At 47.0% G+C, this 26,798-nt stretch overlaps 1 protein-coding gene across 3 annotated transcripts; it reads left to right on the top strand.

Annotated features, from left to right (window-relative positions):
• Window positions 1-26,176, top strand: PDCD1 (programmed cell death 1). Of its 3 annotated transcripts, XM_020989028.2 has the most exons (6): window positions 1-297; window positions 12,956-13,058; window positions 16,333-16,680; window positions 17,034-17,192; window positions 21,644-21,678; window positions 23,934-26,176. In XM_020989028.2, exons 1-6 carry the CDS (start codon window positions 244-246, stop codon window positions 24,117-24,119), a joined length of 885 nt encoding a protein of 294 aa, XP_020844687.1. In that variant the 5' UTR covers window positions 1-243; the 3' UTR covers window positions 24,120-26,176. The 3 variants fall into 3 exon arrangements, with proteins under 3 accessions (XP_020844687.1, XP_020844689.1, XP_020844688.1); XM_020989030.2 differs by lacking the exon at window positions 17,034-17,192 and having other exon boundaries at window positions 7-297; XM_020989029.2 differs by lacking the exon at window positions 12,956-13,058 and having other exon boundaries at window positions 13-297.
• Window positions 26,177-26,798: the final 622 nt, after the last annotated feature.

The raw sequence follows: 26,798 nt of genomic DNA, 5'->3' as shown, positions 1-26,798 counted from the left end.
GAGCACGGGGTGGCGGATGAGGGGGCGGGGGCCCTGCCAGGGCTTCCCTCGCTGTTGAAATGGGGCTTGTTTCCTTTCCATTACCTACTGGTGTCTTGTAGGGCTGAGGGTGAGGACCCTCTGTGCTCTGGGAGGCAGAGGCAAGGCAGGCTGTTGCTGAACTGGTCCCATACCTGGGGTCTAAGGAGGCCAGCCCCCAAGGATCCCACCCTGCCAAGGTGGCCATGAGGCCCTTTTGGGGGAATGGGGTTGTCTTCTGCATTGGGCTACTTCTCTGGGCATCACGACTGGCACCAGGTATGTGGGGAGCCCACAGGGGCAGGACTCTTCTCCGAGATCCATCAGGCTCCAGCCTGGTGAGAGTCCTATGTCAGGAGGGTGATCAGCAGGCTGGGTGGGCAAGGGGGTCTCCTCAGGCACTGAATCCAACCCTGCTAGAAGGCTTTTGGGAATCGGGCTCAGAATGGAGATCAGCACACTGATCAAAGGGTACAACTGAGTGACAAGGGTAGGTAGGAAATGGTCAGGGGAGTGAAAAGATTCATAATAACAATGGACACTTTTATACTGCGTTATCTGGGATGAGAGAGAGAGAGAGAGAGAGAGAGAGAGACAGACAGACAGACAGAGACAGAGAGAGAGACAGAGAGAGAGACAGAGAGAGAGAGAGAGAGAGAGAGAGAGAAGGAGAGAGAGAAAGAGAGAGAGAAGAGAGAGAGAGAGAGAGAGAGAGAGAGAGAGAGAGAGAGAGAGAGGAGAGGGGGAACAAAGAGAGTGAGAGTGAGGGTGAGAGAGAGAGAGAGACAGAGAGACAGAGAGAGAGAGAGAGAGAGAGAGAGAGAGAGAGACAGAGAGACAGAGACCCAGAGACACAGAGAGAGAGAGAGAGACAGAGAGACAGAAACACTTTGAAGGGGCCTCGGAGGTAATCTGCTCCAATGCCTTCATTTGGCAGGTAAGGATGCTGAGGCCCAGGCTGGTAAAGTGACCTCCCCGAGGCCACACGAAAGGCTCAAAGGCAGGACTTCCCAGGAAGCCCCTTATAGGTCTTCTTGTCCAACCCCCTCATTTGGTAGAGTGTAAGTGAACTGCCCCAGATGACTCCGGCAATATGTGGCCAAGGCAGGATTTGAACCCAGGTTCTCTTAGCCCAAAGCCAGGGCTGCCAGCTCTTGTTCTAGTAGCCCACAACACCTTTCCCTTTGTACGGGGCCTTTAAGTCCGGAGACCTGATTAACAGCGCCCAACAATAATGAGGAATAAAAGGGAGCAGAGAATGGAGGGCTCTCTCCTGTGGTTCAGACACTGCTGCTAGAGGGGGAGCAGTCTGTGAGAACTTCATGGAGGCAGCTGCTCATGAAGTCCAAACCCTGGCCTGGATGGCAGGAAAGGATAAACCTCAGCGTGTCCCTGTGAAGAACGATGGTCAGTGAGATCTATTATATGCTCCTTGAAAAGCCTGGGGGAAAGGCAGGGAGAAGCCCCAGGCCATCTTTTATTCACAGAGAAGCTGAGGCACAGAGATGTTCTGCGGTTTACCTAGATTCCCAGTCTGAGAATTGGACTGAGAGCTCAGAGCTACCTCTGGTTCATAGCTTAGTCTCTGAAAGGGGCCCAGAGAAAGAAGCAAATAGCAGAAATGGGATTCCCACCAGGGGCTTGGGAATCAGAGGGCCTGGGTTCAAATCTCACCCTGGATGCTTTCTTACCTGTGTGACCCTGGGCAGTCCCTTCATCTCCCCAGGCCTCATTTTCCTCATCTGTACAAAGAAGGGGTTGGCTCTGAGAAAATCAGGCACCCTCTGCCTTTAGACAGGGCTCCACTCTTGTCTCTTCATCAGCGAAATGGGGATGCAGATAGTGCTGGCCCTGCCCACCCTGTGGACTTGAGAGTTGACCAAATGAGACAATAGATGTGAAAGCAGGTGACCAGCTGTCAAGGGCTCAGCAGAGGCTTTCCATCTGTGAGGAGCTTTCTCCATACAAAGTATTCATTGCCGCTACAGTGTGTCCTCCTTTGGAGATGTTTCTAAGGCACTTGGGAAGGATACTCCAGGGGTTTAAAAACAATTATAAAACACACACACACACACACACACACACACACACACACACACACACACGACCATGCGTCACATATAGGCACATAATATACTCTTTCAGGCTTATAGTCTTTTTTTCTACCACCTACATAAAAAAGAAAAAAAGGAACCCAAACCTTCCCCAAGCTTTGATAATCCTGTATCAGTTTTTCAGAAACAAAACAAGCTCGTATTTTCAGTTTCCTTCAGGGATATGTTTTACTGCTTCACACAAGACTAGGGGACAACCTGCATAACTTGGAGAGTTCTAGGTCTGGAAGGGGAAATCAGCCAATCATTCCTGGGGCTCTTGAAAAGCCTCCTTCCGCCATGTACATGGGAGGGGCCATGGCAGCTGCCAGCAAGGTCTCCATGGATGAGACGCCTACAGCTTCCCTGCTCTTCACTTTGGAGGGAAGGAGACTGCTGAGGTCTTGAGCTCCTCTTGTCCAAGTAGACACCTAAGGGGATGAATGACCCAATGCTGTGGCCGTGCCTCAGGCCAGCTCTTCAGGCTGCCAGGGAGCTGACCCTGGGAGAGATCTCTGCAGGTGATCCAGTCTCTTTGAGGCTGAGCCTATAGCTTACTTTTCATGAATCCACTAGTGCTTTGGTGAGAGGGTTTCTTCTACCCTCTGTGCCTCAGCAAATGGTCTTTGAATATTGCAGGGGCTGAAAATTTCATCACTCCAAGGCTGAGCTGGTGATGGACCTCTCCCAACTGATCAAGGCTGGAACTTAGATGATAAACATAGCCACACAGTTTCTCAGCAGATCTTTCTAGTTTGGCAGGGGACACACACACACACACACACACACACTTTCTGTTACGACTTTAAAACCAGTCCAAAGATTCCTATCAAATCCAAGTGTTATACGAGACACTTTCGTGGGATGGGGGAGGACACAGCAGAGAAGACCCCCAGGCACATGCTATATACTACATGGTAAGTCAGATTAGCAATGTTCAGGAAGGTTCCATGACTATAAGGTAGAGTTTGATTACATTGGATAAAGATTTTATTAAGCATCTACTTTGTACGAGGGGGAAGCAGATAAGTTGCTCAGTGGATAAAGCACTGGGCCTGGAGTCAGGAAGACCTGAGTTCAAATCGGGCCTCAGATACTTACTAACTGCATGACCCTAAGGCAAGTCACTTTACCTCTGCCTTAATTCATTGCAGAAGGAAATGGCAAACCACTCTGGTGACTTTACCAAGAAAACCTCAGGAATACTATCGGTGTGCTATGTTCCACGGGGTCACAAAGAGTTGGACACCACTGAATGAGTAAACGACAACTATAACAACAATGTGCCAGGCATGTCACCCATATCTGTTGGGGGCAGACCTTGCCTGATGGTCTAAAGGTGTACTTTCACTAATCTCTGATTGACATTTATTATTTCCTTCAATTATTGAAAAACATGATTCTGAGAAGTGATCCAGACTGCCAAAGAGGATCATGGTTCAGAAAAGGTAAAGAACTCCTGTACTAGCTGGTGTAGGGGTCCCTTCTGACTCTTAGATTCTGTGGTTCTGAGAAATAAAAAAAACCAAAACATAAGTGACTAGGAAAAGACCACAGATTTAGATCTGACAGGAACCTCAGAGGTGATCCAGTTCAATACTCCCACTTAACAGATGAGGAAATTGAGACTCAGAGATGGGAAGTGACTTGTCCAAGGAATCCTAAATAAGAAAATGACAAGAGTAAGGATTTGACCACAGTAGAAGAGAAAAAAACTAGGATCAACTTCGGATCAACTTCTGAGTAACCTGGGGAATAGATAATGCTCAGTGTGCCTCAGCACAGGACACATGAAAGAAGAGAGGGGAGGCAGGGAGGAAGGAGGGAGGAAGGGGAAACCAGGAGAGGGGCTTGAAGACATGCTGGGAAGGAATAGCTATGGATGTGTGGGTGGAGGAGAGATAGACTCAGCAGGAGGGAATTCATAGGAAGGCAGAAATTACTAAATGGAATGGCAGCAAGCAAAAATAACCACCTCATAAAGAGGAAGATTTGGGAGTAAAATGAAAGAAAATCAGCAATAGGTGGAGAGAAAAGCCCTAGGGTAAGAACCGAAAAAGGAGACTCATTCATTCATTCAACACACACTTATTGAGCCCTATCCATTCGGGTCTTCAAGGAGATCATAGGTTAGGTGCTTTTATTAAGTGGATTTGTTCTGTGGGGTCTGAATTCAGTCAAAGGGCCACACTTGAGGACCTAGAGGGCCACATGTGGCCTCAAGGCTGCAGGTTCCCTCCCCTGGGCTAGCAGATTGGCTGGAGGGGGTACCTCAGGCCATCTAGCCCTTCACTTCCATTTCACTGCTGGGTCAGAGCCAGTAAACAGCAGCAGAAGGATTTCAACCCAGGCCTTTTAATTCCCGGAGCCCTTCAGTTGTACCAAGCTGTCTTCCCCAGACCCCACAGGACCCAGAACAACATTGGGCCGGGGTGGGCATTCTACCTATGTGCTTTGCTTTGCTTAGATCACCCCCCAGCATGGCACTCACTCTGCGCCCCCCTCCCTGAGATGGCAGAAAACACAGATGGCATTAAGCAGAGGACCCACCTCCCCTCCCCCCCCTGCACAAAGACCCACATTCCCCAGTGGAAGAGGCTGAGGCTTAGCTGGAACACAGGATTTAGAGCTGAGAGGGACCTTGGAGGGCATTGTGGCTAAAGAATTAGGGCCTGTCAGCATGGAAAAGAGCTCTTAGAGGGAGTGACTCAGTGATAGCTTGGAATAAAATGAGAGATTTGAAGGACACAGAGAACTGGTCTCCATTTCAAAGAGACGTGCTCAAACTTGCACATTTGTATGAAACATAAGGCAGGGTGATACAGGCAAAGTAGCTCCAAGATTTGGACTCAGGAGACCTGAGCTAGAGCCCCAAGTTTCACCACTTACTAGCTTCATGACAATGGATCTTTTTGGAGCACCCCAGTTTTCCTTATCTGGAAAATGGGTACCATAGTACATTAACATTAATGGATGAATTAACTGAAATTTGCATTAACAGTAATCTGTAAGATGGCTATAATAACACATGGGTCATTTGCCTCACATGACATGGAAAAAATTATGCAAAGTGCTTTGTGATCATACAGAGATATGGAACTGTCAGCGATAACTGTTACCAAGGGCAGAATAGGCTAGGTAGGGTGGGAAGGGCCCTATCGTACTGCCTTTGAAAAACTTAAATTCAGTCAGTCAACTATTGAGTGCCTTCTCCCGTGTGATGGGAATTCAAAGACAGTCCCTGCTCTCAGAAAGCTCCCAGTCTGATAGGAGAGACGATATGAAAACAACTGGAAACTATTGACAGGATCAGCTGGGGACCATCTTGGAGGGAGGGCTCTAAGATGAAGATAGGAGGCTACCCCTTTATTTGGGGGTATTGGGGGAGGAAAGTACTGAACATGGAGTCAGAGGACCTGAGCTGAATCAGCCTTGGGTCTGACATTCTAGTTAGGTAACTTTGGGCGAGCAATTTCAGCTCTCTGAGTTTGGCATTTTTTCATCTGTAAAATGGGATAACTGAACTACCTACTTCACAGGAGTGTTTTGAGAATGATGGGGTCTTGATACATGGATCTGAGGTGCCATATATAATTCAGAGCTTCCTGGTGACCAGGGAAAGGTGGGGTGAATTTCTAAACTTCTGTGGTTGCATGTGGTGAGAAAGGATCCCTTGGGTCACAGGAGGAACATGGCTGCCCCAAGGTCCTTCATATTTCTACCTTTTTGACTTAGGGAAATTCTGAAAGGGTAAAAGCCTACCATTTAAAAAAGGTGTGCCCAAGCCAGGGAGTGAGATAAGGAAACTGAACTCAACTTTCTGGCCCCCACCATGGAAAATCAAATTCTGGTCTATACCTACTGGATGTCTAAATTGGTATCCTGGGTGAAAGGAAAAGGGAATAGATGTCAGTCCAAGGTCTGCTGTGTTTATGTGGTCTCCTGCCTCACTCAAGCCTTGTGTGTCCTTGACCCAAGCTGGGACAGTGGCTACACCCTCCTAATGTCAGGCTTGCTAGACTGTGGACAAAGAAGGGATGGGAGCCAGTGTTCTTTTTGGCTTCTGATGTCCCCCGCCAGTGCTCTGCTTTTTGAGATGAATCCCTGAAGGAAATGTCCAAATCACCATCTCTTGTCTTTGGCTATGACATTGAGTCAGAGGACTTAGGGATGGAAGGTCACACAACCACAGATGGGAAAAGACAGGGTTGGATTTTTTTTTTCATGGTAACTATTGAGAAGCTGTTGATGATACAACTGGTGTGTATGTGTATGTGTGTGTGTGTGTGTGTGTGTGTGTGTATGTATGTATGTGTGTGTGTCTATCTTCTGTAGTTTTGGGGCGACCTGTCTCTTACAGGACACCGTGAATTGCCTGAGATGGAAATCAAGATGATGAGGAAATTTGCAGGGATCCAAATGATGACCCATCTTTTGTCAGCTCACACACCTCTTGATTCTCTGTTGCAACTTTGCTGATAGAGTGTGTTTTTATTTTTTTTAAATAATTTTTACTGATTTTTTAAACACATCACAGAATTTCTCCCACTATCCTTCTTCTCCCCCTACTAGAGTTATTTAAAATTTTTTTAAAAGAGGAAGAGAAAAAGTCAGTAAATCTAACCAATACATCAAAAAAGTTTTTACACCCTGGCAACATACCACACCCATGATCTCCCACCTGGGCAGAGGAGTAGGATGAGGGGCCTTCTCATTTCTCTTCCTTGGAGGCATACTCTTTTGGAATTCGTCAACATTCAATTTTGATTGTTTTGTGGTTAATCTTTCCATTTACGTTGTTATGGTCACTGGGGAGAGTGCTTTCCTGACTCTGTTTACTCCATTCTGCAACATAACATGTAAATCTTTCCATGCTTCTCTGTATTTATTATATTTGTCATTTCTTACAGCACAGTCATATTCCACTAGATTTACGTACCACATTTTGTTTATCTAGTTCCCAATCACTAGACTTCTACTTTGTGGTGCTGCTATAAATATTTTATCTGAGAAATATGATAAGATTTTTCTTCCTTCGACTATTTCCCTTCTTATCCTAGATGCATTATTATTTTTTGCTGAAGCTTTTAAAATTCATGTGATCAAACTTATCTATTTAATTAAAAAACCTCTATCCCTCTTTGCTTAAGAATCCAAATCCTACTCACAGCTGTGAAAAGTACACAAGCAGGGGCAGCTAGGTGACGCAGTGCATAGAGCACTGGCCCTGAAGTCAGGAGGACCTGAGTTCAAATCTGGCCTCAGACCAAACACTTGACCCTTACTAGCTGTGTGACCCTGGGCAAGTCACTTAACCCCAATTGCCTAAAAGCAAAAAAAAAAAAGAAAAGAAAAGAAAAGAAAAAGAAAAGTACACGATCTACTTCTTTTCTATATATTTTTTGGAGAGTATGATCTTTAATATTGAGGTGCTGTATCCGCTGTCAATTTGTTGTGGCCTAAGCCTATTTTCTGTCAGACGGCTTTCCAGTTTTTCCATCAATTTTATTTAGTAGGGAGTTCTTTCCTAAGTAATTAATATTTTCTGTAAAGTATCCATTTGATAGTTTGATTGGTGTAGCACTAAAAGTGTAAAGTAACTTTTGTAAAATTTTCATTTTTATCGTGACTTTATTACAGGCACAGCCGGTCTTGAGCAGTGAATCTTCCTTCAGCCATTTGAGTTGTTCTTTATATCTTTAAGGATCCCATTGCATTTGAATTGACACAAATATTTTGTGGATTGAATACAAGCATTCTATATATTTTGTAATTATTTTGAATGAGATTTCTCTTTGTATTATTATTTGTTGTTGTTATTCAGTCATTCAGTCATACCCAACTCTTCATAATCCCATATACAGCACTCCAGGCCCTTCTGTCTTCCACCATCTCTTGAAGGCTGCCCAAGCTCACATTCATTGCTTCCATGACACATCTAGCCATCTCAGCCTCTGCCGGCCCCTTTTTCCTTTTGTCTTCTATCTTTCCCAACATCAAGGTGTTTTTTCCCCGACGAGTTCCATCTCATTATGTGGTCAAAGTATTTAAGCTTCAGTTTCAGTATTTGACCATCCAGTGAACAGCCTAAATTAATTTCTTTAAGTACCGACTGCTTTGATCTCCTTGCTGTTCAAAGGACTCTCAAAAGTCTTCTCTATCACCACAATTTAGAAGTACAGATTCTGTGGCATTCAGTTTTCCTTACAATCCAACTCTCACAGCCATACATTGCTAAAGGAAAAACCAAAGCTTTGACTATATGGACCTTTGCTAGCAAGGTGATGTCTCTGCTTTTTAGTCTGCTGTCCCAATTTGCCATAACTTTGTTTCCAAGGAGCAAACACCTTTCAATTTCATGGCTGCAGCCACTGTCTGTAGTGATCTTTGAGTCCAAGAATATAAAATCTGACACTGCTTCCGTCACCTCTCGTCCCAATTAGTATTATTGGTAATTCCCCGTATTTCCTAATTAACCCATCATGTCACCAAAAAAAAAGATCAGGATAGTTTTGTCTCTTCTTTACTTACCTTTATGCTCTTAATTTCTTTCTCTCGTTTATTGCTGTTATCTAGCATTTCTAGAATCAAATAATAACAGGGAGAGTGGGCATGCTTGCTTTAGTCGTGTGTTTTATTAGTGCAGGGGCAGTGAACCTGTGGCCTTGAGGTCACATGTGGCCCTTTGACCGAAGCTAAATTTCACAGAACAAATCCCCTTAACAAAAAGATTTGTTCTGTAAAGCTTGGACTCAGCCTTTGACTGATAAACACAGGAATGGGGAAATTGTGGCCTTCTAGGTCCATTCCTGGTTCTTGGGTATCAACATTGCATATGATATTTGCTTTTGGTTAGACACTTTTTATGATATTGAAAAAAGTGATTCTTCTAGGCCTGTACTTTGTAGTTTTTTTTAAAAACAAAGCATAAATAAGTATTGTACTTTACCAAAGGTTTTTTCTGTATCTGTTGAGATATAGAGAAGAATCATCACATGGTTTTAACTGTTTTTGCTTTTAATATGATTGTGTTTATTGTTTTCCTAATGGCATAACATTCGGAAACATTAATTCGTATAACATTGATTTCTTGAACTGTTATAGGGGGCTGTGGTTCACAAGGCTTTCACTTGGATTTCTCTCAGTTGATTTTAGTCTAGGTAAACTCTGACTGGCACACGTGACACCAGCTTTTCTGAAGCTCTGGGGAAGCTTCTTGTGAGAATCCAAAAAGGAGAAAGAGACGTCAGGATTATGAGAGCAGCCCTTGATGCGTCCTACTCAGTCCTTGGGGGCAACGCAATGGCGTGATCACTATTCTAGACATGCTGGGTCAGCTTGCTGCACCTATGCCCTTGCTAACTCTGGGCTCTGCAGTAGTAAAGGCACTCAAGCCAGAGTCAAAAGACCTGAATTCAAATCCTGGCCTTGACTCTTACTAGTGGTGTGACTTTGGGCAAGTCACTTTATGTCTTATGGCTAGATCCCTCATCTGTAAAATGGGATAATAATACTTGATGCATAGATTTACCTTATGAGTACATTGAAAAGCAAGCACACTGAAACTTCAAGCGGTGATGAAGTAGGTTCTGGTGAGCTAAAGCACATTCACGTATTGAGAGACGGCAGCTATTGGTTACCATGCATTTCTTCTGATGAATTAATCAGTCAGCATCTACTCAGTGTTTACTAAGTACTAGGCACCCTACTGGGGTACAAATGCAGAGAATGAAGCCCTCCCTACTCCCAAGCTTACATTCTATAGGGAGAGGCAACAGGTACCAGTGTAAGTGTGTAGAGAATGAACCCGAGGTAATTAGAGAGAGGGAAGCTCTAATGTTGGGGAGAAGAGGAAAGGCTTCCTTTAGGAGGTGATGTTGAAGGCAAGTTTCACTGGAGGATGGTGCACGTGATGGGCACTAATGGACGGGAGAATTAGAAAGTTAAGCTGGAGTCAGGTTGTAAAGAGCTTTAAAAGACTAACGTGGGCGTTTGCATTTGGTCCTAGGGAGCCTCTTGAGTTTATGGAGTAAGGGAGTGACCCAGGCAGACCTTTGCTCGGATATATCACTTTCATAGCTGGAGGCTTGAGGGATTAAGACTAAGTAGGAGGCTGTTGAGGTAGCTGGGTGAGAAGGGAGAAGGGGACGGACTGATACGGGAGATGTTAAGGAGTGTGAAGGAACTCTCAACATGGAATCCAAGGATCTGGGTTCCAATCCCACTCGTCACTTAAGACTTGCGTGACTTTAGGCAAGTTGTTTAATCTTTTTGGGCCTCAGTTTCTTCATCTGTAAAATAAGAAGGTTGGACTTTATGACTTTAAAAGTCCTTTCTACTTCTACGTCTATGGTTCTAAATCTATGAGAAGGCTTAGCAACTGTTTGGAAATGGCGGGGTTGAGGGGGAGGGTGTTGGGGTGAGGGAGGGAGAGAGGCTGAGGAAGACAATTCGGTTTGGAAGATGGGTCTCTGAGCTTCAGGAAGGATGGTGGTGACCTTGACAGAAAGAGGGAAATCTTTAATGGAGGTGAGTTTGGGGAGGAAAATAATGAGTTTTGGTTTAGACAGGATAAATCGGAGATGCCCAGAGGACGTTGAGTTGGAAATAATTATTGGATAATTTGTGGTGTGGGACTGTACCAATGAACACATACATGTTAGCGGTGGACACTTTTTTCTAATAACAAGTTAGTTTTAAAATGCCTAGGCCAGCTAGAGTATTAGAGTGAGTCACCCATATTTCTCTAACATCTGAACATTTACAAAGAGTTTTCTCCCAATAAGCCTGATTGGCGTGTTCTGCAAGGGTTTTTATTTCCATTTTACAGAAGAGGAAACTGAGGTTCAGGGTTGGGCAAAGGGGGGAAAGGAATGCTCCACTGGCCCTTCTAATGTTTCTAATGCTAGTGTGACTGCTGCCCCTCAAGGGAAGTCTACACCAACCCTCTTGTGGGCATAAACTACACACACATATACCAACCCAAATACAGACATTGATGTGCACGCTCACTATCCATCTGTAAAATGTGGCTATGTCCTACAATGATATCTTGAAATCAAGAAAGGCCAACAGAGTTTGAAGGCAGCTTCCCCAAGACCAACTCAGCACTTGCTTTGATGGCAGTCTGCCTCCTTTATGTCTTTATTTTGAAGCCAGAAGGAGTCCAAACCGCTCATTTAACCGGGGGGTGGGTGTGGGTGTGGGGGAAACTGAGGCTCTGATGTGGAAATGACTTGCCTCAGGTCACACTGTGAATTAGTAGTGGTTATTGACTTTTGAGATTCATTTTCTTGTGGCATAAAAAAGTTTTATGGTGAGTGTTGGGATTGTGCTGATAAAAAACATGCAGGCAATACTTTTAAGTTTGATTGGCATATCAACACGTCTCCATCATTTTCTTAAGTCTTACATCAACAGAACAATAAGCCACGTCCTGAAGTGTAGGGGTTTTTGATTTCTGAGGTGTAAATGTTCACCCTGGAAATTTAACAATCAGCTATCCAGCCTGAGCTGGCTCCAGCCATGTTGGGAAAGTCCCCTAGTCCTTGGGTGTTGTCAAAGGCTGTAGACCTCAGGGAGCTGTAAGAAAATCTAAGGATGCCACTTCTGCTGGGTGCCTTCCTTGTGAGCATGAGCAGAACTTGGAAGTCAGCCTTCCCACAGCATCCGGCCCTCAGGCCCCTCCAAGGAGGGGCACAAACTGAGGAACTCTGTTCCTTTGTTTCCACTTCCATCTTTTCCCCATATTCTTTCCACCAATCAGCAGCCAACAAGCCCCAACTCTGGGCCGGCCATCGTGCTGAGCACTAGGGATACAAAAGAAAAGCAAAAGCACTTCCTGCCAGTCCTCAAAGGGCTTACATTCTAATGGAGAAGACAACATGTCTGGAAGTCAGTACAATCCGAGATGAATGCTGCGCAGACAAAAGGCCATCAGAGAAGGAAAGCAGCAGCTGGGGAGGGAGTGAGGCGCATTCCAAATAATCCCTTGAGTTGGACGCCAGGAGGGCAACAGCCTTGCCTAAGGTCACAAAGTAACAAGCACCGGAAGCAGGATCTGAACTCAAGTCCTGAGACTCCCCTGCACCACACTGCTGATCTCAGAGCTCTTGGCTACAAACCCACCATGCTCCGTGCTCCTTGTCTCACTAGACCGTAGGGAGTGGGCTTCTCCTTACTGTCACAGACTAATACTGCCTGTCTCTCACGTTGACTCTAAGGATTTCTCCTCCCTGTGTGTTTTAGGCCATTCTTTTCGAACATTCGGTTGTGCATGTTAGTACAGATCTGGAATAGATTGTCCTCACTCTGTCAAAAGTGAGTTGAATCAGCCTCTGCAGCTGCCTTCAGGCTCAGTTGCAGCCTCCACAAGGCCTTTTCTGAGCCCCCCAGTTGATGGGGTCTGCTCTCTCTTAAAAACCCCTTTGTATTACTCTGCATATACTTTGTAATCTTGGAATTACTCCTCTCTCTGGGTCATAAGCTTCTTGCAGTCAGAAACTGATTGCTTTGCCTGTCTCCCCTGGGCCTGGCACACAGTAGGTGCTTAATTACTATTTGTTGGGCACAACTGGATTGCATCCAATGAAACTACAACCAGCCACAAGAATGGGAGGTGAGTCGAAGTTTCTCCCTTTGTGAAATGGCCTAGACCTTTCGAGTCCCTTCAGCCTTTACTCTATGACTGAGTGTGAATGGTTGTTCTATCTTCCCCCCTTCCTCCTCCAGAGCTTACAACTCAGACACTGCCTTGGGTTTATCATCGGTGACATCACTGATGTTTCTCTTATGTATTTCTCAGGCCTTGGAGTAATTGACTGGGTTTTTATTGTTTTTTAAAGAAGCTGAGCCCTCTTACTGTACCGTCCTTCCCTGGAGAGGAAGCCGCATCAGCTCAAAGGAGCTTGTGCTCCCCACTGCCTCGTCCTCTTATCTACAGAGCAGGTAGATGCCGTCAGCCCCTCTTCTCACTACCCTGGCCCCACTCAGGGAAGCTATTTTCCTTGAACCTCGGGGGTGGGTGCAGCTTTTCAGCAGCCTGGTGCCAAAGGCTGTTAGGTTTCAGAACACCCACCCCCACAGCCCCACCCACCTGAAAAAGGCATGTTGACTATGAAGGCAGAAATGGTGGCTTGGCCCTAAGTTAGCACAGTCTGGGGTTCTATACTGGGCGGGTTAAACAAAACCGGATCCAGGGTCCATTAGAAGCTTGTAGAATCTTAGGACTGAAAGAGAGCTCTGGGGGTAACTGTTCTGACCCACACCTCAGCAGGAAGGCCCATCATGACATCCCCTTGTTTATCATCTGCCCTCAAGGCTTAGCTCAGGGACCACCTCTTCCAGGCTGCCTTCCTTGGCTCTTTGGCTGGCATGGAAGATCTTCCAACACATGCTTCTAGTCTCATTTCCATGCTCACACCTTTATTTCTGCCAAACCGTTCATTTTCCATATTTGCCACCCCATCTCTGAGCCTTTGTTTATGTTGTCCCTCATGCCTGGAATGCCTTCCCTTTTCCTTTTGGAATTGACCTCAAAGGCCACCTCCTACGGGGGTCTTACTTAATCTCCCCTTCATACCTGCGCTTCATCCGGAAATCTACTTTGTATTTACTCACCTGTGTACCTGATGCTCTGCCCCCTTCCCCTCAGTGGAATGGAAGCTCCCTAAGGGCAGGTGTTGCTTCCTTTTTGGCTCCTCCCCCATTCAGTGATCAGCACATGCCAGGCTCTTGTTAAATGCTTGAATTTTCTCTCTTTTCAATTTCTATGAATCTCTACTTTATCTTCACACCCCATTTTATGTTACATTCATAGGATGAGAGATTGGGAAGTGGGAAGGTTCTCAGGGGCCAGCCGTCCAATCCACTCATTTTGCAGATGAGAGAACTCAAGCCCAGAGAAGGGAAGGGACTTGCCCAGGGTCACACAACTAAAAGGCATCTGAGGTGAGAGATGTCTAAGCACGATGATTGGAGCAGGGCTGGTTAGTCCCCAAACACAGCAGCTTTGGTTGATATGTACACTTGCCAGGTGTTGTGGGCAACACTTGACTTGGTGTCAAGAACTTAATTGCATTATTAACTGGCTCTGGTCAGCATGGCGATGCTGGCATTCTCTAATGTCACAGCAAACACTCATCCATTCCCCACAGAGTGTGATCTGTGGCAGGGCAGTTTGTCAAATGCACGATCAGGGGAGCCCTGGCATTGTCTGCTAGGATGGCTCAGCCATGCCCCTCTGCATATGGTTCTTAGGGACCACTGAGGCCAACTGGCCTTGGACAGCACAGTCATTTGGAAAACTTAAAATAACATGCCTCCCATTCCATCTCTGGTAATAATTCATTGTAGGCTGATGTTAATGAAGGCCAGGCTTTATTCATGCCTCATTAAAGGCAGAGGTCATTCTTCCTATTCATTTGGGGGAGAAGCTTCTTGCTGATGGCCGATGGGGTGGCTTGCTGACAAGGCTCAGATATCTCTGCAGCCCCACAGAATGTGCCTACTTCTCCTCCTATTTGGGGGTCCTTCAAATACTTCGACTCTACTCTGCTGTTTTCTCTAGATATCCTGGATATTCAATGCTCATTCAATTTGTTGAATCATTGGTTCATTTAATGCTCATAGAATATGAGCTCTTGGCCCTTCATTCACCATCCTGGTCACCACCTTATGGATGTTTATCAATGCCTTCTCTAGTATGTAAATGAATGAATAGAAAACATTTATTAAGTGCCTACTATGTACTGAGTATGATATTAAACGTTGGTGATACAAATAAAAAAGATGGCCCCTGCACTGATGGAGCTCATGTTCTTAGGGAGAAATGGTACATATGGGAGGGGTTAACTGCAGGACAGATAGGAAGGCCCCTGGACCTAAGGGTAGAAGGGTCCAGGTGGTCCTGATGGTGGCACTTCTTCTTTGATGTCATTCCCATTAACAAAATCAGATCTATTTCTGGTGTTAAACCATGGGACAGCACCAAGGACTTAGCTGGTAATAACTTTCTTTTCCATGTTATCTTAGCTGTGGCTGGTGAGGATGGAAACTATGGCTCCTGCAGGGGCAGTCAGCAGGTTCTATTTCCCCAGAGTTTGCTTGCCTGAACGATGGCTTTGGGGAGAGACTGGAAGTGGGGTCAATGGTCTGAGGAGGTGCTGCTGCTGTTCCTGGGGCTCTTGGGTTTTCCTGCTGTCCATGAAAGTTGGTTGGCAGTGGGTGTTGGTGTTGGCATGGATGGTAAGGATGGCTCCTTGTCCACCAAGCAAGATTGCCCTTTCAGATGCTATGTGGTTCCTTCAAATGAACATGGTTCTTCAGATGTGGCCTGACCAGGGCAAAGGACAGAGGGCCTACACTCTCTCTTGTGCTGAACATTTTGCCTTTGGTAAGGCAGCCCAAGGCAGCTTTTGTTTCTTGTGCAGCCATGCCTGCCTCACCTTGTACTAGAAAAATGGACTTTTGGGAACCTAAGTGGTTCCCTTCTCTTTCATAAATATAGTGGGGATGCTTGGTTCCCCCCCCCCAAAGAAAAGATTGTTTAGTCTGATTCTCATAGGGTCTGGTTTTCTTTCCTGTCACCATCATAGGAATATTTGATGATATTAGAATTCCTTCAGAAATGCTTGGCTTGGTGGGAAACATGCTGGCTGCAGAGTCAAAGGACCTGGGTTTAAATACTTGTGATGTTTACTACTTATATAACCTTGAACTAATCACTTAACCTCTCTGGGCCTCAGTTTCCTCATCTGTAAGAGGACCTCAGACGGCCCTTTAAATTTAAGATCCTCCAATCCTCTCACTGTGTAATCTTTACCTCCATGGAAAGCCCTGTGCCCAGGACACAGCTATCTTCAGTATATGCTGGACAAATGGCTTTCTTGATGGAATTCCCACCAGTTAGACTGGCTAGGTTGGGGCTCCAGAAAACAATAGATCAAACAGGGGTTCTATCAGCTTGTTCCAAATCCCCTACCTTTTATAGACAATCACTTCCTTTGCCTGGTGGCTCTTTCACCTGTGATAACTCTTCAGCTACCAAATCTCAGGGTTGGGCAGGTCTCTCAGTGACTGGCTAGCCCAACCTCAACAAGGCTAGAATTAGAGAGGAGGGTAATACGGTGTGGCAGAAGGAATGTGGTGTGGGTATAGATAAGGGGTCAGAAGCCAGAGATGTTGTGGACAACAAATTCTCACATTTGATTTGTTTTTCCAGTGAAAACCCAGTATAGCCTTGGCTTTTGGCCACTCCAGCTCTCAAGGGCAGAAGGAGAAAATGCCACTTTTGTCTGCAACGTCTCTCACAGATTACAAGTTCCCATCTTAAACTGGTACAGAGAAAAGAACGGCAGTCAGCCAGAGAAGTTAGCTGCCTACCCCAAAGACACGCCCAGCTCCCACCTGCAGGCCAGGTATCACATAGCCATGCGGGAGGATAAGCAGACCTACGAGATGACTATTTTGGGACTCCAAATGAACGACAGTGGGAGATACTTCTGTGGAATTATCAATTTTGAAATGCCACCAGTGGAAGAAAGTAACCGGTCAGAGCTCACTGTGACAGGTGGGTTAGTCCTCCTACAGAAAAATGGACAGCGAATGCTGTACCAGAGACTGAGAAAGGGCCCTGCTCCAAGGCTGGGTCCAGCGAACTCGACAGAGTAGTCTGGGGCCAAGTCCATTCCAGCCTGGGTCATGTGCAGCTGCTCTGGCAACTTAGCTGCTTCTCTCGCGCTTTCTTACCCTGTCCAGCCCCAGTCCCACTGTTAAGAACACCCCCTGTGCTCCCTGGCTCCCCATAGGCTCGTATCTATAGAGTCGTGGCTGACCCACTGAGGAAAGCACGAGAATGAACTTCCCCAGGTGTCACTTAACGAGAGGCTTGAGATGTCTCCCGCCTTCTTCTCCAACCTCTAGAAAGAATCGTGGTCTCAACAACGACTCCTCCCTTCACCACCCCAGTGCGTCCAGAAAAATTTCCATGGATCATTGTGGTGGTCTCTGTTGTCGTGGGGGCTGTGCTGCTGCTGCTGCTCTGCTGGATTCTGTTTGTGGTAGAATTCCGAGGTCGAGGAGGTAATGGCTCTCCTTAGCACCCCTCCCCCACCCAGCCTCACCCTCCCCCTGCTCCTGTCTTCCTTGAGAGGGTTACCCTCCACCTGCTACTGATGGTCATGTCTCCTCTGTTGGGACATTCGCTCCTTGGGGCAGGGGCTGGTTTTGCTCTCTCTTTGTGTCCCTGGGGCTTGGGATCAGACTGGCCCACAGTAAATGCTTAATAGATGTTTATTAGTTGGCTGTTTAATTGCCTGTCCCGGGCTTGGAGGAGCTCAAGAAGTCATTGCCACCTCTTCCTCTTCTCCTTCCTCTTTTCTTCTTCATCCTCATCATCAGTGAAGTAGTGAGTAGAACGCTAGCCTTGGAGTCAGGAGACTTGGGTTTAAATATTTTTTTTGGGTGAACATGGCATCATTGTATTCTCATCTCTGCATTTTCCTCATCTTCAGAATGGGAGTAATAATGCAGCTTGCTCCAGCTACCACCTCAGGAAAGGGAGTGTGAATGGAATGCTGTGTTGTTCAACTTGCCATCTTGGTGATTTTCCTGACCACTACTCCCTTCTAGATGCTGTCTCCCCATGTTAGAACGTCAGCCCCTTGAGGGCTGGTGGATGGATGGATAAATGGGTGGATGGATGGATGGGTGAGTGGATGAGTGGATGGATGGATGGATGGGTGAGTGGATGAGTGGATGGATGGATGGGTGGGTGGATGAGTGGATGGATGGATGGGTGGGTGGATGGATGGGCAGATGGACAAAAAAGCATGTAAGGACTTACCATGCCAAGCATTGTGCTAAGTGTTGGAGCTATAGATACAAAAGATACAAAAGCAAACAAGTCTTCACCATGGGCCAATCATTTAACTTCTCAGGACCTCAGTTTCCTCATCTGTAAAAAGAGATCAAAGTAGACAATCCTTCTAGTTCTAGACCTATAATCCTCTGAACTCTCAAAGACCAAGATCTACCAGGCATGCAAGCTCTATGTTAGCTTTTTTTCAGCTACAAGCATATAATAATAAAAATAAACAATTATGACATAGCTAACATTTATATAGAGCTTACTTATGTACCCGGCACTGTGCTAAGTGCTTTACAATTATTATCTCATTTGATCCTAGAAATAACCCTGGAGGAAGATGCTATTATGATCTCCATTTTATAGATGATGAAACTGAGGCAGACAGTGAGTAATTGACTTGTCCAGGGTCACACAACTAGCAAATGTCTAAGGCTGGGTTTGAACTCGGGTTGTCCTGATCCCAGGCCCAGTGTTCTACCCACTGCCCAACCCAGCTGCTATTGGTTATTAAATGCTTCCTGTGTGCCAGGCATGTGCTAGGAATTTGTAACACAAAGACAAAAAATAAAATTGTCCCTATGCTCAAGAAGCTTATATTATCTCAGTGAGATAATGCCTACGTATTTGCATAGATGCCCCTGCTATTCCACTTCTTCCTCCCTTGTCTTCCAGTGGTCTTCCCTTTCTGTCTTCTTGTGACATTGATTTTATAGAGAAGGAAACTGAAGTCATTGGGCCCTTACAAGCGGCAAAGTGAGGATTAAAACTCACATGAGCTGGCTCTGTGCCCACCATCAAAAAAGGAAGGCAGGGGCCCTCATAAATGCTCCGATTGGTATTTCTGACTTGGGCCACTTACCCCCTCCTTCAGCACTCTGGGGAGCTCACCATATGGATGCCAGTCTTGGTGTGGACACTCAATTGGCAGAGCCCAGTGCAGTATTCCTCAGCACTCTGTGAATCTGCCAGTCTCAACTTCCACAGCACCTGGCATTGCAGGTGGATGCCCTCACACCCAGCTTCTAATGCATTTTCTGTCACATCAGGCTGGCTCTCTCTGGTAGCTCCAGGACTGGTTTCTGGACACAGAGGTGAGATGCCTACCTGAGGTAAGCCTAGACCTAGGCCTGAGGTGCGTGGAAGGAGAGGGAGCTGACAGAGGTACTTCCAGAATCATCAAAGGAACAGACTTGATTTTGGCCTTTGTCACTATGATAATGATCCAGGAAAGGTCCTTGGCCCCTGAGCCAGGAAACAGACAAGAGAAGATTGAGCTCAGTATGTCCCAGCCTCCTCCTGTCCTCCATAACCCAGACCTTCTGCTTTCAAACACTTTTGTATTGTGAGAAACTGGGACAGAGGGTGAGGAGTGGAGGTGCTGGTGACTAGCCACCTGGGGTTCTAGGATCCAGAGAGAGACCTGGTCTGTCTAGTGGTCATTATGGAAGCCATAGCAGCCAAGAAGCTTGGAACTCTGGATTCTGGCTTTCACCTCAAATTGCTGTGTGACCTAGAGCAGGTAACGTTCCCTCTCTGTCCCAGCTGCCTCTCCAGCAAAGGAAGCTGTATATGGAAGACAGTCCTCCCCAGGGGATAGTTGCTTGGAGAAATCAGCTATTTTTTCTTAAACTGTTAGAGTCTTTCTAAGGTGTATTTTAGCTCCAAATTATCTGGTCCATATGGCATTGCTTTGAAAGTATAATAATGATAACAATTTCCATCACTACTGCTACTGCTGCTGCTACTACTTGCTACAACTACTACTACTATTGCTATTGCTGCTGCTGCTACTACTACTACTACTATTATTATTGTTACTGCTGCTGCTGCTGCTACTACTGCTACTACTACCACTATTACTACTACTGCTGCTGCTACTGTTGCTGCTCCTATTATTATTACTGCTTCTGCTGCTACTACTACCATTACTACTGCTACTGCTGTTACTACTGCTACTATTACTACTGCTGCTGCTGCTACTACTACTACTACTGCTGCTGCTGCTACTGCTACTATCTACTATTACTACTACTATCTATTTTTAATATTCATTTAAAAAATTGAGTTCCAAGTTCTCTCCCTTCCACCCTCCCACTTCCTTGTGCAAGCAGTATGATATCAATTATACATGTGAAATCATGTAAAATATATTTCTGTATTAGCCATGTTGCAAAAAAGAAAATGAAAAAGTCTGCTTCAGTCTGCACTCAGAGTTTGTCACCTACTCTGGAGGTGGAGACCATTTTTATCATGGGACCTTTGGAATTGTCTTGGGGTCACATCTTGGTCCCAAGGAACTACGACATTCTTTCCTTCCTTCCTTCCTTCCTTCCTTCCTTCCTTCCTTCCTTCCTTCCTTCCTTCCTTCCTTCCTTCCTTCCTTCCTTCCTTCCTTCCTTCCTTCCTTCCTTTCTGGCAACTGGGGTTAAGTGACTTGCCCAGGGTCACACAGTTAGTAAGTGTTGAGTCTTTGGTCTGAGATCAGATTTGAACTCAGGTACTCCTGACTTCAGGGCCAGTGCTTTATCCACTGCACCGGCCACTTAGCTGCCCCTAGTTCATTTCTTTGTAAGTTCTTTTCTTGATTTCGTTAAAGATTTCCCAGGTACATGTAAAAACTTGAGTGTTTTTGTTTTCAATGAATGTTTATTCATTTATTTATTCATTAAAATTTTTGAGTTTCAAATTCTGTCCCTTTCTCCCTCCCACAGCCATTGAAAAGACAAACAAATGATCAACCCATGATACACGTGAAGTTATGCAAGACATTTCCATATTAGCCATGTTGCAAAAGAAACAGACAAAGCTCCCCAAGAAAAATAAAGTAAAACAGAGTCTGCTCCCCTCTGCACTCTGAGTTCGCCAGTGGTCTGTGGAGGTGGAGAACATTTTCAGCATGAGTCCTTTGGAACTGTCTTGGGTCATGTCTTGGTCAGGGGGAGCTAGTACGTGTCTGACGTGGAATGTCAAGATTTTCCTGGCTCCGAGGGCAGCCCTCCTCCTCCGGCACCCCCTCCCTCATAGGCAGAAACATCTGGAGACTTTGATCAGCCGTGGGTTTCTATTTCCCCAAGGTCCCACTATGCTCGGTTTAGGATGGGGGAAGTGATGATTTCTCAAAGTCCCTTTTCCTCCCTGTTTGCAAACAGTTGGGACCTGGAGCTGCAGGCTGGCCCCTCCTTGGCCTGATTTCCCCGCCTGTTTCCTTCTCTTGCCCTTCCTCCTGCTCTGACCCTCCAAGAGGAGGGATCACTGAGGAGCAAGGCTGGTTTCTATGTGTTTGTTTCACTGGGACAGGAGCAGCTGTTCTTGTCCTTGGGCTATTTGTTGGTGAAGGAGAGAGTGGGAAACAGGGAAGAAAGGCAGCCTGGGAAGGGGTCGTGGAGATCTCGCTCCCTCACCCTCCGCCGTCCATGATGAAACCTTTATGCAATGATGCTGCCTTATGCAACACGACTCTCCTGGGGGGCTCCATGGGGCCTCTCTGGGCTTCCCAACAAATCTCTGCTCCGTTCCAATGTTCTCCTTGGGGGTTTTGCTTCAGATTTCTCACCTTTCAGGACCAGAGCTTTCCTCTTCCCTTGTAATCTCTTGGGGCTGGGGAATGGTAGATTTAAAAATCTCAGCTCCGATTTTTTCTGACCAGTAACCATCTTCTTTGCAGGGGCGGGTAAGTCTGAGAGCAACAAGGACTCTCTGGTGAGTTTCTTTAAAGTCCCCTTCCTCTTATTTATCCAGAAGTATGATGCTGTGCATGTTTGTGGAGGCAGATTGGCATGCATGTCTCCCTGGAGAATCCTCAGGAAAACCTGAGGACCTGGGTTCAAATCCCAGCACTGCCAAGTACATCTGGCTGAGTCCTTTCCCTCCTCGATGCCTCAGTTTCCTCTGCTGTAAAATGAGTGAGTTGGGCTAATTGCTCTCTCAGGCCCATCTGGCTTTAGCTCCTGGGGTCACCAGGGTATGGTGGAAAGAACACTGAATTAGGAGTCGAAAGGACTGGGTCTGAAGCTCAGTTCTACCACTTTTCACGGGCGTAATGTTGGACACGTCACTTCAGGATAACACCATGGAAAAAACACATTCTAGAGCCAGAGGTTCAAATCCAGACTTCTCTTTGTGATTCTGGGCAAATTAATTCCAGCCCCTCTGGGATTTGAGCCTGGTTATCCTGACTCCAAATGAAATTGCTCTTTCTCCTTCATCTCCCCAAAAAATGAAGAGAGAAAGAAAAAGGGAGGGGAGGTAGTAGAGAGGAGAAAAAGGAGAGAGAAGGCAAGAAAGAGTGCATCTGGTGGGGGGGGAGGTGGTAACAGTGAACAGTGGGCTTCCCTAGTCTCCCCTTTGGCCTGAGAACGTCTCTGGAATCACCATGGAATGGTTTTACAAAATCGTTTACTGCCTTGTGTCTCATGTCCAAAAAAACAATCCGTCTCAGCTCTATAGTTCTTTTAACATTCCCTCCCTCCCTCCCTCCCTCCTCCTCCCCTCCTCCCTCCCTTCCTTCCCTCCCTCCTCCTCCCTTCCTCCCTCCTCCCTTCCTTCCCTCCTTCCTCCTCCTCCTTCTCCTCCTCCCTCCCTCCTCCCTTCCTCCTTCCTTTCTTCCTCCTTCTCCTTCCTCCTCCCTCCCTCCTCCTCCCTCCCTCCTTCCTTCCTTCTTCTCTCCCCCTCCCTCCCTCCCTCCCTCCTTCCTTCCTCCTTCCTTTCTTCCTCCTTCCCTCCCTTCTCCCTCCTCCCTCCTCCTCCTTCCTTCCTCCTCCTTCCCTTCCTTCCTCCTTCCCTCCCTTCCTCCCTCCCTCCCTCCCCTCCCTCCCTCCCTTCCTTCTTCCTTGTGTGTGAATTTAGCCAAGTCATTTGCCTTTCCTGGGTCTCAGTTTCCTCATTTGTAGAAGGAAGGGGAAAAAAAACCCATTTCTTAAGCACCTCCTATGCACCAGGCACTGTGCTAAGTACTTTACAAATATTGTCTCATCTGATACTTACAACAACCCTGGGATGTGGATGTTATTATTATCATCCTCATTTTATAGTTTTTCATAGTGCCCAGGGTCACACTGCTAGTAAGTGTTTGAGGCTGGAATTGAACTCAGCTCTCCTTGACCCCAGAGCCAGGGCTCTATTCACTGTGTCACCTGGTTACCTCTAAAACAGTGAGGGAATATCTAAGTATTTATTATGCACCTACTGCATCCCAAGCACTGTCCTAAGCATTACAAGTATTATCTCCTTCTATCCTCACAACAATCCTGAGAAACAGTTGCTATTATTATCATCCCCATTTTCCAGATGAGGAAAGTGAGGCAGATAGAGGAAAAGCTACTTGCCCAGGGTCACACAGCTAGTGAGTGTCGAGTATTTGAGGCTGGATTAGTGGCTGTGTTCTTTTTCGACCCTCTGGTATCAGGATACTACTACTGCTGCTGCTCCTCCTCCCTCCTCCCCCTCCCCTCCCCCTTCTCTCCCCTCCCCCTCCTCCCCCTCCTCCTGGTAGCACATTAAAGTTCAGAAGCCCATATTATCTCATTTGGTCACCACACTCACCCTGTAACATGGGTGGCATTATGATCCCCATTTTACAGGTGAGGAAATTGAGGCAGACGTTGGTTAAGGGACTTGCCCAGGGTCACACAGCTGTTAAGTATCTGAAGCAGCGTTTGAACTTGGGTCTTCCTGACCCCCGAGTCCATAGCTGCCTTTCAAAAGAGGCCAGAAGGGGGGTGGGACAGTCCTCGCTGAAGGTGTGGTCAGATAATGGAGGGGCAGCGCCTTCCTCTCACTTGCACACTTGGTCGGTGGGCAGAGCTGGCATTAGAGCAAGGTGTCTCTGGCTCCCCGGTCCCCACACTATAGACAGTGAGTCGTTTCGGCCCTGCCGGATGTTGCTAATGCTGAATGCTGATGGGTATTTTGGAAGTGATAATGCTCAGAGAATCTTTTGCGTTTTCTTCTTTTAGGCCTTGAAGAAGGCTGAGCCGTCTGTCGCATCAGTGTCCACCGTGGTCTATGGCCAGCTAGATTTCCAGAGGACTGAGGTCCCCAAACAAGGAGGGGCCGGCTCGGGTGAACAGACGGAATATGCCACTATCATCTTCCCAGCAGAGAAATCTGCCTTCTACGGCAGCTCTCCCCATAGGAAGTGAGCTGCTGCAGCCTCCGGAGGACCCTGGCAGACTTGCAGAGCCCCTGGATAGGAAGTCTCTAGGATTCCTGGAGGACTTTCCTCCAAGCTCAGGCTGGTGGAAGGTCCCTGAGGAGTGGGAACCCAATTCATTTCCTCCTCCCTATCTGCTGCTCCACCTGGGAAGGGCCAGTCCTGACAGAGAGGCAGCGGGTCCTCAGCCCTGTCCAGGGGTCCCAGGAGAATATAGAGGCTTGTGGGACTGTTTGCTTTGCTGCCCACCTGGCGTTTGCCCTGGGGGGCTGGGAGTGAGAATGGGAAGGTAGGGCTGCTGAGCCAAGAGGACATGTGTCCCCTTGGACAGAAAGATCCCAATGCTGGTGCTCCTAGTAAGCTAAGAAAGTACTCATGGAAATCTGTCCTTACCTAGGAGCTAGGCAAGGTGGGTGTCATTCCTCTCATTCCACGGATGAGAAAATGGAGGCTCAGAAAGGCCCCCAGGAGGCCCAGCTAGTTGCTAGCAGAGCTGGGTTGGGATCCCAAGCCGTCCCATGCTGTTCCCTGTCCCCCTTTACCTCCCTTACCACACTGTCCCTTCTGGGGGAATGGATCCTGGTTTGGGGTGGGGGGAGATTCCTGGTCATTCATAGAATGTACAGCTGGAAGGGGCCTTTGAGATCCAGCCCCTCATTTCATAAAAGAGAAAACAGGCCAAGAGAGGGGAAGGGACTCACCCAAGAACACTGTATGGATGGAGGGCATCTATGCTGCCTACGCAGACCCGCGTCTTCTCTGAAACTTAGTCTTAGGAGCTGCCAATAAGAAGTTAAATCATTTGTCCCAGGCCACACAGTGGGTATCAGAGGCAGCACTCGAACCCAGGCCACATCCAGGGCTCTTCCTATGCTTGGATAGGAAGGCTCATTCAGGAGGATAACAGATGAATGGGGCCAGATCTAATCCTCAGGGTTAGGGAAGGATGACAGAGTTTCTACTGGGAGAGTGGAGGGGCTGGGGGCAGAGCAAGGAAGGAGAGGGAGGGAGCACGTCCTGGGGTACACTCAGCGCTACAGAGATGCAAGGAGGTGTTGGCAAACCAGACACCCTTCCCCCCAAATCGGCCTGATGTGGGCATTTTTCATGAGAGTTAATGCAGACTCTGTGGGCACAGACTGCTAACTGTGAAAGTGAAAACCTTAGAGGTCCTGAAGGGGGTGGGGCCTGAGCAGGGCCTAGTCCTCACCTGCCTGGGGCTGCTCTAGCCCACAGTTTGAGGGCAGGAGAAGAGGGGATGGAGCCTCCTCCTCACCCACACCCCGACCCAGATCCTATCCCACTCCACCAGCTCAGCCCTTTTGATCTGCCTTGCTCCCAGCCCCCAGGACACTGATTTGGCTCCGCCAGTCTAGAGCCCTGCCAGGGTATGCCAAAGCCATTTGGGGTTTGATTAGCTCCTTAGTGCCAAGGACCCACACACCAGTCTCCAGGGTGGCTCCTGGGTTGTGCCTGGTGGCTTCTGGGGTAGTCTCAGCCCGGTTAACAGCAATGGAACTGAGGCTGATCTGACCTTTTCCTTTAAAGAGGATTTCTCATCTCTTCAACCAGCATGGACATCCCAAATCTGGGAGCCATTTCTCCTTGAATCTGTGTAAACTGTGATTTGGCTTCTTAAAGTTATTATTATTATTATTATTATTTATTTTAACATGAGGTACAGGTGAGCCCTACACCCCTGGGCTCTTGCCAGGCACTACCTATGCCTCTGACGGTGCTGTGGGCAATCTGCTGGCATTGCTAAATCTTGTATTTAAAATGGTGACGAGCCATAATTCTTTAGTTATTTTGCATATTTGCACTTGATCTTGGCCGATGAAGACTATGAGGAGTGGCTGAGATGAATCTAGCCTGTAGCTGCTCCCATGGACTTCTGGGGTGGCAAGAGAGGGAAGTGGGTGGAGAATAGAAACCACGCTATGTGTTGACATCCCCTAATTTTTTCAGTAGGCCCATTTGGGCTTTGGTGCCTCATTTCTATGAGTTTGTTTTCTACTGTAAATTTAAAAAGAATCTGTCTTTGAAGCTGTTTGTGAACATGGTCTTGTTTTTGGGGGTGAAGAGGTTGGGAGAAGGAGAGGCCTAGAAGCAAGTGGAGGAAGGGGAAGGAGCTCTTAAGGGATGTAGGCTGATGTCCAAGTCCTGCCCTGGAAGCTTAGATCAAAATCAGCATCCCCCACTCACTGACCTCCAGGGGTTCCTCCCAATGTGTACCCACCAACCAAAAAGCATGAATTGTTACCCCTTCCCTCGTGGCATCCACTGTGCTGGAGGAGGAGGGTGGGGTGGAGAGACCAGAGACACACAAGGCCCTGACCCCAAGGAGCCTGAACGTGGAGGGGAGAGACCAGAGCTTGGCACAAGAAACACGAATGAACAGTGCCACCCCCTTCATTTAAAGAGCATCTGCTGTGTGTCTGGCCCCCTCAAGAAGCTTACTTTTGCTTGGATGGTCCAAGAGCGTGTATGGTTGAAGTACACACAACAGACCAGAAATGCTGCAGGATTCAATCCAATTCGATGAGTATGAAGTCCCTACTATGTGCCAGACCCTGTGGCAGGCACCTGGGGTATGAAGAGAGAAAACAAAGCAGTCCCTGCCTTCATTGAGCACACCAGCTATGGGGGAGGGGAAATAACCTGTGTA

The sequence above is a fragment of the Phascolarctos cinereus genome, unplaced genomic scaffold (assembly GCF_003287225.1).
Source record: "Phascolarctos cinereus isolate Bilbo 61053 unplaced genomic scaffold, phaCin_HiC Scaffold_7;HRSCAF=346, whole genome shotgun sequence".
NCBI lineage: Eukaryota > Metazoa > Chordata > Mammalia > Diprotodontia > Phascolarctidae > Phascolarctos > Phascolarctos cinereus.
This window is presented reverse-complemented; position numbering and strand designations above follow the sequence as displayed.